Source organism: Crinia signifera, chromosome 2 (genome assembly GCF_055691185.1).
Source record: "Crinia signifera chromosome 2, ASM5569118v1, whole genome shotgun sequence".
Taxonomy (NCBI): Eukaryota; Metazoa; Chordata; class Amphibia; order Anura; family Myobatrachidae; genus Crinia; species Crinia signifera.
Genome location: NC_139218.1, coordinates 318,520,661 through 318,535,983, shown reverse-complemented (window position 1 = coordinate 318,535,983; position 15,323 = coordinate 318,520,661). Strand labels below are relative to the sequence as shown.

The 15,323-nt window shown below is 47.0% G+C and overlaps 1 protein-coding gene and 1 long non-coding RNA gene across 2 annotated transcripts; one reads left to right on the top strand and one right to left on the bottom strand.

Moving 5' to 3' along the window:
* Positions 1–4,852: 4,852 nt before the first annotated feature.
* On the top strand, positions 4,853–9,005 carry LOC146057627 (uncharacterized). Its single transcript, XM_083169093.1, has 6 exons — positions 4,853–5,315; positions 5,410–5,655; positions 5,761–6,093; positions 6,178–6,495; positions 6,574–7,709; positions 8,932–9,005. The coding sequence occupies exons 3-5, from the start codon at positions 5,844–5,846 to the stop codon at positions 7,248–7,250; spliced, it is 1,245 nt and encodes a 414-aa protein (XP_083025219.1). The 5' UTR covers positions 4,853–5,315; positions 5,410–5,655; positions 5,761–5,843; the 3' UTR covers positions 7,251–7,709; positions 8,932–9,005.
* Positions 8,969–9,828, bottom strand: LOC146057628 (uncharacterized). Its single transcript, XR_014469756.1, has 3 exons — positions 9,721–9,828; positions 9,511–9,637; positions 8,969–9,416 (listed from the first exon to the last, which is right to left on the bottom strand). It is a non-coding gene; the product is annotated as an uncharacterized LOC146057628 (long non-coding RNA).
* Positions 9,829–15,323: the final 5,495 nt, after the last annotated feature.

Sequence of the window (15,323 nt, the reverse complement as noted above, 5' to 3'; positions counted from 1 at the left end):
GAGGGAAGTGTCTGAAGGGATAAGAGTGACAGACCTAAAGCCTTTTAGCTGTAGTTTTTATTTGGTTCTTACCTGGTGATGTTTTTCAACTTCTTTTTTTGAAGATGTTGCTCAGCACCTTATTAGAAGATGGAATCCAAATTCCTTTTCAGTATTTGTTTTCCAAAGTCCCTAAAATGAAGCAGGAATCACTCAAGCAATTATTGGATGCATGCACACGGTACACTGTGCGCATGTGCGAGCCGATGTAGTAACAGAAAGCGAAGGCTAGCCTTCGGTGTCCGTACGCAAGTGATTGACACCTTGCCACTGTTTGAGGGCGGTGAACCTGCGTTTTCTGGGAGTGACCCAGAAAATGCAGGTGTTCCCCGGCTGTTGGGAGGGAGGTCCGGGATACTTAGGATGCCCATGGAATTGCTCCCAAGACGCAGCCGCTGACTTCAGCACACCCAGAGAATAAGACTGCCATGCCCCCATTTTCTGGGATGCTGCCTGTTTCTGCCCCCAAGTGCCAGCAGCATGTCAACCTTGCATTGGTATTCGGGGTTCTACATGTATAACTGGCAAATCACTATGTTTCTAAGAAGAAAATAAAAATGAAACTAAGCACAAAGGTTTACAAACTCAGCCCTCAAGGCACCCTAAAGACCCATACAAACTAAATGTGTCCAATCTGGCTGGTTGGAATGAAAATCTGGAAATTTTGGGGAGCAAATGACAATTGACTATGAAGATGAAAAACAGACACAAATTGGTCCTACAGATAAAATTGGTTAAATCAATTTAAGGCCCATACACACCAGAAGATATGAAAGATATTGGTGAACAATTTACCTTGAGCTGATCATGAAAGATATTGCACATCCACACTGAATGATGGGTGCAAACGGCATGAGCAATATTGGCAGATTGACCTGCATGTCTGGAAGATGTCCATATCGTTAACAATGAGAGTGGGGGCAGGCATTGTTAATGATTTTAGGCATACACACTAGAGCAGTGGTAGCCAACCCTAGCCTACGAGAGCTACCAACAGTTCACATTTTCCAGACAACCTAGCTGCTGCACAGCTGCACTCATTAACCACTGACACATTTTAAAAGATACACAGATGGAGCTAATTAGCTCACTTGTGATTCTGTGAGGAGACCTGCAAAACATGCACTGTTGGTAGCTCTCGAGGACTAGGGTTGGCTACCCCAGCACTAGAGGATATTGCCATCAATATCATTTAGAAGTCTCTTTCTGAATGAGATTGATGCCAATATCTTCTATCTTCTAGTGTGTATGGGCCGTTATGCAGATTACTGCTTTTGTCCATTTTACAGCATTTGGGAGCATATGGTCGATTGTAATTTGTTCCCAGAAATTTCCAGATTTTCATTACAACCAGCCAGATTGGAAAGATAATCTTCTAGTGTGTATGGGCCTTAATGGTCCAGGTTTTAAGGACTTCCATGCTTGGGAACAGGTAACTTCCTTAGCACCTCAGTCATTTTGATTTAACCATCTTTGTCCATTCATGGATAATACAGGGTTGCCGACCCTCCCGGGAGTCTCCCGAAAATCGGGTCCCCCTCCCGGCCCCCTGGAAGGGTGGGCAACCCTCCCGGAATCTGGGGGACCCCCCTGAGCCCCCCCGAATCGCGGCATGTAAATGCCGCAATCCGCGGGTCTCAGAGGAGGGGGCGGAGCTAAAATGGCACAATCGTGTGATTTTAGCCCCGCCCCCTCCATTGAGATCAGTCATTTCTCCTATTTCCCGTAATGGGGGGCGGAGCTTAATGACGTCACAGTCAAGCCCGGAGAGGAGCATTTAAAAGTCGGCAACCCTGGGATAATATAAAATCTTTGACTGTTAATGGGCATACAAACTTAGATGTGTGCTAAGGGTTTTTGCTAAGCTATTTAGTGTAGGCGATTTTCCTGTGTCTATATCGTCCATAGAGAGCCCATACACATGCAGTGATGTGTGCTAAGCGATTTTGCTAAGCAATTTTATTTAAGCAAAAAAAAAGTCAGTGCAGTGCTTGTATAGTGAAAGGTCCCTGGGATTCACGTCTGTCAGGATCCGGAGTCATTTGTGTTTCCGGCTGTAACCTTGGTGGTCCAGTGGAAGGAGCTGGAAGCTGGAACGTGGGGTTTCTGGGAATGAGTATAACAGGTAGGTGATACTGGTAATGGTCGGTCTGGGTATCACTGGTATTGTTGTTGGTCTGGGAACCGAGGGCGCAGCCTGGGAGCCAGTAGTAGAGTTGGTCTGGGTACTGGAACACTGGGGACTTGAGGTATTGGCAACTTATAAGACACTAAGTACTGTAGACACAGCTAGGTGGGAGTTGACGTGACTGTGATCAGAGGCGTGGAGTCTAAGCCCACCAATGGTTTTCACCAGGGACCCCCGCAAGGGGATATGGACTTTGCCTCAATCGGTGGACTGGTAGCGGCCCTCTATCAAATTTCTCAGACCTATCTGTGATAACACTGTGGGATGAGTACTGATAGATTAGCAATGGTATGGGAACTGATGGTGTGCAGTATCGGACTGGGAACTTAGGGTCCGGGTCAGCCTAGGAGCCGTGGACTGTGTCGGACTGGGAACTGAGGGTCTGAGTCGGCCTGGGAGCCGAGGAAGCTATCGGCCTGGGAGTCCATAGTCCTGTGCTGCACACTGGAAGCTGACTGTGCTACTGAGGAAGAGAGGGATCTAGGTGTCACTATTTCAGGGGACTTAAAGGCAGGTAGGCAATGTAACAAAGCAATGAAGAAGGCAAGTCAGATGCTTGGTTGCATAGGAAGAGGTATCAGCAGTAGAAAGAAAGAAGTAATAATGCCACTGTATAGGTCATTGGTACACCCTCATCTAAAGTATTGTGTTCAGTTCTGGAGGCCATATCTCCAGAAGGATATAAATACATTAGAGACTGTACAAAGAAGGGCAACTAAAATGGTGCATGGCCTACATCACAAAATGTACCAGGAAAGACTAAAATATCTTAATATGTATACTTTAGAGCAGAGAAGGGAAAGGGGGACATGAAAGAAACTTTCAAAAACTGTATATCAAGGGTTTTAACAAGGGTGGGAGACATTCTTCGCAGGAAGAGGAGCAGCAGAACACGAGGACATGCACTGAAACCAGAGGGAGGAAGATTCAGGGGAAATTTGAGGAAGAATTATTTCACACAAAGAGTAGTAGATAAGTGGAATAGCCTCCCATCAGAGGTGGTAGAGGCAAATACATTAGTACAATTTAAACATGCTTGGGATAGGCATATTGATATCCTTACAAAAAAATTAGGATCAAATATGGTTTGAGGTAACATGTTTAAAAAAGGGGCAGACTAGATGGGCCAAGTGGTTCTTATCTGCCATCAAATTCTATGTTTCTATGTACTATGGATGCTGGAGATGGTATTAACAGTAGCAATAGCAGGTGTAGCAGGTAACCTAGAGCCTTGGAATCAGCCTCTGGAAAACTCTCAGGAGGAAGACAAGTTATTCAAGGCCCTGAAGTGACTCCTTATATCCCCAAAGGTAGCTGGTGATTGGCTACTGGCCACAACAGCAATTAGGTCAGAACCAGGAAGTAGAACTACCTGGATAAACCTGGATCATATGACCTGTGCTGGAGTCAGTGTCTGGAATCTTTACAGGTGATTAATCAGCTGCAGCAGCATGGATACAAACAAGGGAAACTGAGAAAACAAACGTAAACTAAGGGCAGTATTCAATGCGAAAATTCTCCGTGCACGGCGAGCATTTTTTTTTGCTCGCCGTGCACTCTCCGTGATTTTGCGGAGATTCTCCATGTTTGGAGATTCTCCGTCACGGGACTTTAGTTAGTATTCAATGCGGCTGATACTCGCCGCCCCTCGCGGCGAGTATCAGCCAATCCGGAGAATGAGGTGACATGGGAGGAGGGCGGGAGAATGATTTCCCGCTCTCCCGTCCCATATAAATAAATTCTCTGCTGCGCACTCTCGCCGTTGGAGAACTGCAGAGAGCAGAGAGCAGTTGTTCAGCACCTACTAACCTACCTGAATTAAGGAGCCTACGCACCCCCGGAGAGAGGAGAGGAGAGGAGAGGAGAGGAGTGGAGTGGAGTGGAGTGGAGTTTGGAGTGTGGAATTTGGTTTTTTTTTTTAGGTAAGAAATCTGTGTAGTGTTATGTCGGCTGCTATGGGGGTTTTGGTTTCACTTTAGGGGGGCTATGGCAGTTGTGCATTGTGTTATCAGTTGATATTGTTTTGTTGTTTGATTTTGCTGATTTTTTTGGCTTTTATTGTCATGCTGCATGCTTTTTTGGGGTCTTAGGGGGTGCCCAGCTTGCTTCGGCCGTGGCCCTGGGTCCCCCTTTGCAAGGTTGGGTTTTTTTTTTTAAATGGTGCTTTTTTTCTTGCAAAGTGCATTTTTTCTTTAAAGCCTGCAGCATGGCTTTTGGGGGTGGGGGTGGGTGCCCCCCTCTCCTGGGTGTGTGATCTGACCTTGCATGGGGCATTTGGGGGTGTAAATGTGTTTCAGATGTGTTTTTCATGTTTTTTTTTTTTCCACCAAAAGTCATGCTGCATGCTTTTTTGGGGTCTTAGGGGGTGCCCAGCTTGCTTCGGGCGTGGCCCTGGGTCCCCCTTTGCAAGGTTGGGTTTTTTTTTTTAAATGGTGCTTTTTTTCTTGCAAAGTGCATTTTTTCTTTAAAGCCTGCAGCATGGCTTTTGAGGGTGGGGGTGGGTGCCCCCCTCTCCTGGGTGTGTGATCTGACCTTGCATGGGGCTTTTGGGGGTGTAAATGTGTTTCAGATGTGTTTTTCATGTTTTTTTATTTCCACCAAAAGTCATGCTGCATGCTTTTTTGGGGTCTTAGGGGGTGCCCAGCTTGCTTCGGGCGTGGCCCTGGGTCCCCCTTTGCAAGGTTGGGTTTTTTTTTTTAAATGGTGCTTTTTTTCTTGCAAAGTGCATTTTTTCTTTAAAGCCTGCAGCATGGCTTTTGGGGGTGGGGGTGGGTGCCCCCCTCTCCTGGGTGTGTGATCTGACCTTGCATGGGGCATTTGGGGGTGTAAATGTTTCAGACGGATTTCTCATGTATTTTTTTCTCCTTTATATACAACAGGTATGTCGAGGCCAAACAGAGCACGTGGACCCCCTTCCCCTCTTTTTTCCCATACAGGTGAGTCCAGTCAGGAAGCAATGGAATCAAGGGAGGAAGAAACGGAGACCATTCCTACGTTGGCGAGGAATCCTAACCGGCCGGTGCAGGATGTAGCGGAAAGCCAAGGACAAGGAGTGCAACGCACACAAACAATACCTAAAAGAAGACAGGTACAGTAACTTACGGAATAATGAATATGCACACCAGGATGACATGCAATCAAAACCAAACTAATTTTTGTTTAATCATTTTTTCAAAAAACAGGCCACAGATGAGGAACAACCCAGTGGATCGGGTGCACAACCGTCTGCACCAAAGAAAAAAAGAGGACGGAAGAAGAAGGGACCCACAGAGGATGCAACAGCGGAAGAGAACACTCCGTTCACTACAACGGAGAATAATGTTCTGGTGGAATATGCGTACAAATTCCAGGACAAGCTGTTTGGTGTACGCAGACAGGAGACCAGCTTCAAGGAGCGAAAGAAGATCTGGTCATACATTGCTGAGAAGGTACGGTCTACAGCTGTTTACTGCCTTTCAATTCAACTTGTTCATAAGGTCCTTTTTCCAGTTTAATTCCAGATTTATTGATGTATATTTTCACTGCCATCATAGGTTACAGCTGTGAGTGGCAACCCAAGGATGCAGACAAATGCCACAAACGATTCAATGACTGTCGCCAGCAAACGAAGAAGAAGATGGGAAAGGTACGGCAACATGGTTTGGGGACTGGAGGAGGCTCTCCATTACATGTGAAATGGCTGCCATGGGAGGAAGTCATCCAGGCCCACTTCAATCCCATCATGGTTGAAGGAGTACCAGGTTCGGTGGAGTCTAATGTACGCCGGGCCGAAGTGTTGAATGCACAGGCAGATGCGATTCCCAGACAGCACAGAAGACGACGAGAGGAAACACCAGCAGGAACCTCTTCGCAAAGACCACAGGAGGGTAAGCATTTGTGATATTTAACATGTTAGAAAATTTTTTTTTACACTTTTCAACTTAAATGATTTTCTGACATTTGTATAACAGATGTTCAAGCAGAAAACACAGCAGCTGTAACTGCACCAGCTCCCACTACAATCAACCAGGAAAATCCACCCGACGAAGAATCGACGGCACAAGAGACCTTCACCCTGGAACTTTGTCCACTTAGTCACTTGGAAAGCTCAAATGTGACTGAAGACACCTTCATTGGATTTGAAGGAAGCAGTTTGTCTACTTCCCAGCGAACAGAAGAAACAACAGGATTTTCCATTCAACAACCGAGTTTCCAGCTTTCCAACCTGGATATCGTAGAGGAATCGGAGGAAGAGGAGGTGGATGCAATAACAACACCGCCATTGCAACGTAAGCTATAATCCTTATTTTAAACCTAAAATGGGTCATTTTGCAGTTTCTCAGACAATCTTTTCTTGATTATTGTAGCGGACTTGCAGCTGATTGAAGACATCCAGCAACGCCAGACTCCATCACGTGTGCAGAGAGTACGTCAAATGGCAGCAGTCATCGAAGACAGCCAGAACCAGTACCGCCTCATGATGGAACAACGGATGACTGCCATGGAGAGGCACCTGGAAACGCTGGCAACATCGATGGCTGACATTGAAAGACGAAGGCAAGAGGACTGGGCAGAAATCGAAAGACGACGTCATGAAGACTGGCTGGAATCCGAACGCAGACGACAAGATGACAGCAAGGGTCTTCGAGAAAGCATTCAGATTTTGACAACGGGAATATACAAGCTGGTAGAGAACGTCACGTGTCAACAGGAGACCTTGAGGAACATGTCTGCTTGCCAGACTCAGATCTCTGCAAGCTGCATGCTAATTGCCAACTGCCTGAGGACCAGGAATGAACAGGACTACGTGGGACAACAAAGAAGTTCAGACCTAACGACGCCACATCTACACCAGCAGCCTGTGCATCCACCTACATTCATGTATGGTCCATCCCAGTCTTACCAAGGATACTCTGGACTGTACAGCCATCCACCTCCGTCAAGCACCGTCCAAAGGCCAAGCAGACCACCAAGACACTCAACACCTGAAAGAGCATCAACCACCCAAGCACCAGCTGAGGAGGAAGAGGAGCACACATTGTGAACACGGTTGTATATTTCCTTATATATTTTTTTTTGTATGTCTATTATCTTAATTCTTACTTATTTATGTTTGTTCTCATCCCTTCTTTCTTTTTTCTTCAATTTTGTGTGTTTATTTAACCCCTGCTTTTACATTTTCAGCTGTGTTCATAAAGGAGTTGGGCGTTACAGATATGCAATGGATGCGCGTGCATGCATTGTAAATTGTTGGGAAATGATGAGAGCTCCTTAACAATGGTGGATGTAATAATGGGCCAAAAAAGAGCAATCTGATCCCACATTTTCTTTTTTCCCAAAAATCTTTACTTTTGTTTGTGAAATATGTTAGATTGAATGCCAGATGTATCACCATTTTTCCCTAATTTTTTAAGCAGATGTTGCAAAGAAGATTGGTTAGAGTGGAAATCGTGACTCATCTATTTTTGAAGCGGACAGAATGAGACAACATGATCGCATAATGGTGAGTTACAATAACCGTGCACTTGTGTTATCGCACAGGCCAAGCGCAGGACTCCTGCCTTTGGCCTGTGAAGATAGAACAACTGCCCTTTGCAAGTGTTTGCGCCATTCCACAGGCTCCACGCACCCACCCAACCGTGCACTTGTGTTATCGCACAGGCCAAGCGCAGGACTCCTGCCTTTGGCCTGTGAAGATAGAACAACTGCCCTTTGCAAGTGTTTGCGCCATTCCACAGGCTTCACGCACCCACCCAACCGTGCACTTGTGTTATCGCACAGGCCAAGCGCAGGACTCCTGCCTTTGGCCTGTGAAGATAGAACAACTGCCCTTTGCAAGTGTTTGCGCCATTCCACAGGCTCCACGCACCCACCCAACCGTGCACTTGTGTTATCGCACAGGCCAAGCGCTGGACTCCTGCCTTTGGCCTGTGAGATACAACAACTGCCCTTTGCAAGTGTTTGCGCCATTCCACAGGCTCCACGCACCCACCCAACCGTGCACTTGTGTTATCGCACAGGCCAAGCGCAGGACTCCTGCCTTTGGCCTGTGAAGATAGAACAACTGCCCTTTGCAAGTGTTTGCGCCATTCCACAGGCTTCACGCACCCACCCAACCGTGCACTTGTGTTATCGCACAGGCCAAGCGCAGGACTCCTGCCTTTGGCCTGTGAAGATAGAACAACTGCCCTTTGCAAGTGTTTGCGCCATTCCACAGGCTCCACGCACCCACCTAACCGTGCACTTGTGTTATCGCACAGGCCAAGCGCTGGACTCCTGCCTTTGGCCTGTGAGATACAACAACTGCCCTTTGCAAGTGTTTGCGCCATTCCACAGGCTCCACGCACCCACCCAACCGTGCACTTGTGTTATCGCACAGGCCAAGCGCAGGACTCCTGCCTTTGGCCTGTGAGATACAACAACTGCCCTTTGCAAGTGTTTGCGCCATTCCACAGGCTCCACGCACCCACCCAACCGTGCACTTGTGTTATCGCACAGGCCAAGCGCTGGACTCCTGCCTTTGGCCTGTGAGATACAACAACTGCCCTTTGCAAGTGTTTGCGCCATTCCACAGGCTCCACGCACCCACCCAACCGTGCACTTGTGTTATCGCACAGGCCAAGCGCAGGACTCCTGCCTTTGGCCTGTGAAGATAGAACAACTGCCCTTTGCAAGTGTTTGCAATAAATACATTATTAATTTATTTTATCTGTTTTTTATTACAGGTAGGTTCTACTGCAATCAAATGAAGATTACAAAGTAATGAAAGACAATTCAAATTTCTCATCACACTTTTATTTTTAACATGAAACATAAATATGTAATTTTTTTCTAATAAAAAAAGAAAAATAAGTGGTGTGTCAAGTGTTTAAATTGTTAACAAGGTGTAGATTCATTGCAAGTGTCCATTAATGTTCAGAAGGTATAGCCCTTGGGTATGGGTATAGGTCCAGGGCAAGTGTCCAAAAGGTATAGGTCCAGGGCAAGTGTCCAAAAGGTATAGGTCCAGGGCAAGTGTCCAAAAGGTATAGGTCCAGGGCAAGTGTCCACAAGGTATAGGTCCAGGGCAAGTGTCCACAAGGTATAGGTCCAGGGCAAGTGTCCACAAGGTATAGGTCCAGGGCAAGTGTCCAAAAGGTCCAGGGCAAATGTACCAAATTGTTCTCATTGTAAAGGACCAGGTCAAGTGTTCACAAATATTCGGAGGAATCTGTAAGAAATTATTTTCAAATATCATTTTTATTGATAAGTAGATTTATATTAAAGTACAAATAAGGATGTCTTCCTGATAGTGCGACACTCACCTGATAACAGCAGCAAGTGGACATATAAAGTAGTCATGGAGCACAAATCATCAGGTCCAGCCTGTTTGAAAAGTAGGGGGTGACACACATCACTCCACAGCCATTTGGGATCAACCGATGGAAGATGCTGGAAGAAAAAAACAGAAGGTATTATTCCAATTACACAAGGCCACATTCCTCCCACCTTCCCCATGGGGAAGCGATGCTCACCTGGTGACAGCTCCTGGGAATGAGGCAAGCAGCATCACAACAGCAGGGGTTCCCCAGATACACAGGTATTCATCTGTAGGTCCCAAAACCATTCCGCCTGAAGAAGCTAGAAGAGAAAAAGAAGGTATTATTAACATTACACAGGGCCCCATTCCTCCCACCTTCCCCATGGGGAAGCGATGCTCACCTGGTGACAGCTCCTGGGAATGAGGCAAGCAGCATCACAACAGCAGGGGTTCCCCAGATACACAGGTATTCATCTGTAGGTCCCAAAACCATTCCGCCTGAAGAAGCTAGAAGAGAAAAAGAAGGTATTATTAACATTACACAGGGCCCCATTCCTCCCACCTTCCCCATGGGGAAGCGATGCTCACCTGGTGACAGCTCCTGGGAATGAGGCAAGCAGCATCACAACAGCAGGGGTTCCCCATATACACAGGTATTCATCTGTAGGTCCCAAAACCATTCCGCCTGAAGAAGCTAGAAGAGAAAAAGAAGGTATTATTAACATTACACAAGGCCCCATTCCTCCCACCTTCCCCATGGGGAAGCGATGCTCACCTGGTGACAGCTCCTGGGAATCAGGCAAGCAGCATCACAACAGCAGGGGTTCCCCAGATACACAGGTATTCATCTGTAGGTCCCAAAACCATTCCGCCTGAAGAAGCTAGAAGAGAAAAAGAAGGTATTATTAACATTACACAGGGCCCCATTCCTCCCACCTTCCCCATGGGGAAGCGATGCTCACCTGGTGACAGCTCCTGGGAATGAGGCAAGCAGCATCACAACAGCAGGGGTTCCCCATATACACAGGTATTCATCTGTAGGTCCCAAAACCATTCCGCCTGAAGAAGCTAGAAGAGAAAAAGAAGGTATTATTAACATTTCACAAGGCCCCATTCCTCCCACCTTCCCCATGGGGAAGCGATGCTCACCTGGTGACAGCTCCTGGGAATCAGGCAAGCAGCATCACAACAGCAGGGGTTCCCCAGATACACAGGTATTCATCTGTAGGTCCCAAAACCATTCCGCCTGAAGAAGCTAGAAGAGAAAAAGAAGGTATTATTAACATTACACAGGGCCCCATTCCTCCCACCTTCCCCATGGGGAAGCGATGCTCACCTGGTGACAGCTCCTGGGAATGAGGCAAGCAGCATCACAACAGCAGGGGTTCCCCAGATACACAGGTATTCATCTGTAGGTCCCAAAACCATTCCGCCTGAAGAAGCTAGAAGAGAAAAAGAAGGTATTATTAACATTACACAGGGCCCCATTCCTCCCACCTTCCCCATGGGGAAGCGATGCTCACCTGGTGACAGCTCCTGGGAATGAGGCAAGCAGCATCACAACAGCAGGGGTTCCCCATATACACAGGTATTCATCTGTAGGTCCCAAAACCATTCCGCCTGAAGAAGCTAGAAGAGAAAAAGAAGGTATTATTAACATTACACAAGGCCCCATTCCTCCCACCTTCCCCATGGGGAAGCGATGCTCACCTGGTGACAGCTCCTGGGAATCAGGCAAGCAGCATCACAACAGCAGGGGTTCCCCAGATACACAGGTATTCATCTGTAGGTCCCAAAACCATTCCGCCTGAAGAAGCTAGAAGAGAAAAAGAAGGTATTATTAACATTACACAAGGCCCCATTCCTCCCACCTTCCCCATGGGGAAGCGATGCTCACCTGGTGACAGCTCCTGGGAATCAGGCAAGCAGCATCACAACAGCAGGGGTTCCCCAGATACACAGGTATTCATCTGTAGGTCCCAAAACCATTCCGCCTGAAGAAGCTAGAAGAGAAAAAGAAGGTATTATTAACATTACACAGGGCCCCATTCCTCCCACCTTCCCCATGGGGAAGCGATGCTCACCTGGTGACAGCTCCTGGGAATGAGGCAAGCAGCATCACAACAGCAGGGGTTCCCCATATACACAGGTATTCATCTGTAGGTCCCAAAACCATTCCGCCTGAAGAAGCTAGAAGAGAAAAAGAAGGTATTATTAACATTACACAGGGCCCCATTCCTCCCACCTTCCCCATGGGGAAGCGATGCTCACCTGGTGACAGCTCCTGGGAATCAGGCAAGCAGCATCACAACAGCAGGGGTTCCCCAGATACACAGGTATTCATCTGTAGGTCCCAAAACCATTCCGCCTGAAGAAGCTAGAAGAGAAAAAGAAGGTATTATTAACATTACACAGGGCCCCATTCCTCCCACCTTCCCCATGGGGAAGCGATGCTCACCTGGTGACAGCTCCTGGGAATGAGGCAAGCAGCATCACAACAGCAGGGGTTCCCCAGATACACAGGTATTCATCTGTAGGTCCCAAAACCATTCCGCCTGAAGAAGCTAGAAGAGAAAAAGAAGGTATTATTAACATTACACAGGGCCCCATTCCTCCCACCTTCCCCATGGGGAAGCGATGCTCACCTGGTGACAGCTCCTGGGAATGAGGCAAGCAGCATCACAACAGCAGGGGTTCCCCAGATACACAGGTATTCATCTGTAGGTCCCAAAACCATTCCGCCTGAAGAAGCTAGAAGAGAAAAAGAAGGTATTATTAACATTACACAGGGCCCCATTCCTCCCACCTTCCCCATAGGGAAGCGATGCTCACCTGGTGACAGCTCCTGGGAATGAGGCAAGCAGCATCACAACAGCAGGGGTTCCCCAGATACACAGGTATTCATCTGTAGGTCCCAAAACCATTCCGCCTGAAGAAGCTAGAAGAGAAAAAGAAGGTATTATTAACATTACACAGGGCCCCATTCCTCCCACCTTCCCCATGGGGAAGCGATGCTCACCTGGTGACAGCTCCTGGGAATGAGGCAAGCAGCATCACAACAGCAGGGGTTCCCCATATACACAGGTATTCATCTGTAGGTCCCAAAACCATTCCGCCTGAAGAAGCTAGAAGAGAAAAAGAAGGTATTATTAACATTACACAGGGCCCCATTCCTCCCACCTTCCCCATGGGGAAGCGATGCTCACCTGGTGACAGCTCCTGGGAATCAGGCAAGCAGCATCACAACAGCAGGGGTTCCCCAGATACACAGGTATTCATCTGTAGGTCCCAAAACCATTCCGCCTGAAGAAGCTAGAAGAGAAAAAGAAGGTATTATTAACATTACACAGGGCCCCATTCCTCCCACCTTCCCCATGGGGAAGCGATGCTCACCTGGTGACAGCTCCTGGGAATGAGGCAAGCAGCATCACAACAGCAGGGGTTCCCCATATACACAGGTATTCATCTGTAGGTCCCAAAACCATTCCGCCTGAAGAAGCTAGAAGAGAAAAAGAAGGTATTATTAACATTACACAGGGCCCCATTCCTCCCACCTTCCCCATGGGGAAGCGATGCTCACCTGGTGACAGCTCCTGGGAATCAGGCAAGCTGCATCACAACAGCAGGGGTTACCCATATACACAGGTATTCATCTGTAGGCCCAAAAAACTATTCCAACTGAAGAAGCTAGAAGAGAAAAAGAAGGTATTATTAACATTACACAAGGCCCCATTCCTCCCACCTTAACCATGGGGAAGCGATGCTCACCTGGTGACAGCTCCAAAGTACTGTAGCATAAATTCAACAAAAGGATCCGCAAACAACAGGGAACAACCAAACTAGTGGGCCAACAGATGTAAACAAAAACAACCACGCCAAATAAACTCTGAAAAACATGAAATAAAAATATAGATAGCATTAAAAAAATATATTTATAAAAAAATAAGAAACTATGGAATAAAAATACTCACAGCGTGAAAAATAAGTCCGGATGAGTCGAGCTCTCGCTGTATCTCGTTCATTCATACCGGTGTGCAAATCTGTAGAAAGGTCCCCATGCCGGAAAACCTCGGCATCTACAGTCACCGGCAAACGGTTTGCGATACAAATGTTGTGTAGCACACAACAGGCATTAATTATACCGCAAACCTTCGCCGGTGAGTATAAAAGGGCTCCACCGGTCTTGTCTAAACATCTGAACCGGCTTTTAAGGACACCGAAGGTTCGCTCAATTACTGCCCTCGCTGTCGTATGAGCCTTTTGGTAGTTTTCTGCAGCTTCGCCCACCGGATCAGACAATGGGGTCAGGAGCCAGTCCTTATTGGGATAACCGCCATCACCTATATCAAAAAATGAAAAAATACAATTGTAGATATTTGTATTGCAATAACAAAAAAAAAAAAAAGGAATAGGCTACTCACCTAACAGCCAGCCGTCCGGCATTCGACCGTGCTCGAAATCGGCATACAAGGCAGACTGGCTTAAAATGAACGAGTCGTGGGCCGACCCAGGAAAACCCACGAGTAAATCAGTAATTTTCATTCGGTGGTCGCAGACCACCTGAACGTTCAGTGAGTGAAAATGTTTTCGATTGCGAAAACACTCCTCACTTTCACGCGGTGGTCTGAACGCCACATGGGTGCAGTCGATCGCACCCAGCACATTGGGGAACTTCCATTTTGAATAAAAACCAAATCTGATCTCATTCCAACCGCTCTCTTGATCTGGGAATTTTATAAACTGGGTCGTCAATTTGCGGAATGCCTTTATGACCTGGCCTATACAGCGCGAAAGGGTCGGCTGTGAGTATCCGCAGGTTTGGCTCAAAGTGGGCTGGAATGTGCCCGACGCAAAAAAATGCAACGCACCCAACAGTTTCTGGAAACCGGTGAGTGCGTGATTGCCCCGTCCCCGAGCGACCAGGTCTGGCTCCATGAGATCATAGAGCATGTGGATTGCCTCAGACGAAAGGCGATAATTAGATATCACCTCCGCCTCGGTGAGATCACCCAGTTCACGCCTACTACGAAAATGGCGTGGACGTGGGACTGAAACCCGCACTGCCTCACCTAATGGAGCTATCGCCGAAACACTAGTGCCATCATCCAAATCTGATTCCTCCTCCACGCAGGCATTCAGCATGAACGTGACAAAAGTGTCCCTAAACAACTCCATAACTGTAGACAGTGTTAAGAAATTGCAGACAAATGCAAAAAAACGCAAATTACCCTGAAAAAACGTTTCCAAACAGCAGACTGCAAAAGCTGTGTTATCTCCTCAAAGGCCAAACGAAGGAGTGAGGTGGGGAGGTGATTCATGGGTAAAAAACGTGTGGAGAATCATGGGTAAAATAATGCATGCTGGGTAAAAAAAAAATAAACTTATAAATCAGATATATATTTATAATGAACTTGGAGAACAAAATGAACTTGAACTAAACTCAAAATAAATAAAAATACACTAGTACAGTTTATATTAACACTGCAAAATGCTTATTGCATGAATTCAGAATACTTTTCTCCATGAAAAGATGACGAGGGATACACGGAGAGGCACGGAGAACTTTACCTAGAAATTTATTCTCCATCTTCGCATTGAATACACTCATGGAGAGTGACGGCGAGAGACGGAGAATCTACATGTAAAATCCCATTGACAACACGCGGAGAGTGGCGGCGAGTAAAAGACGGAGAGCACGCAATAAATCACTGTTCTCCGACGGCGAAAATGTCACATTGAATAGGGTGGCTCGCCTTTGGAGAAAAAAAACCTCTCTCCACGGCGAAAAAAGCACAAATTCTCCACAAAACACGGAGA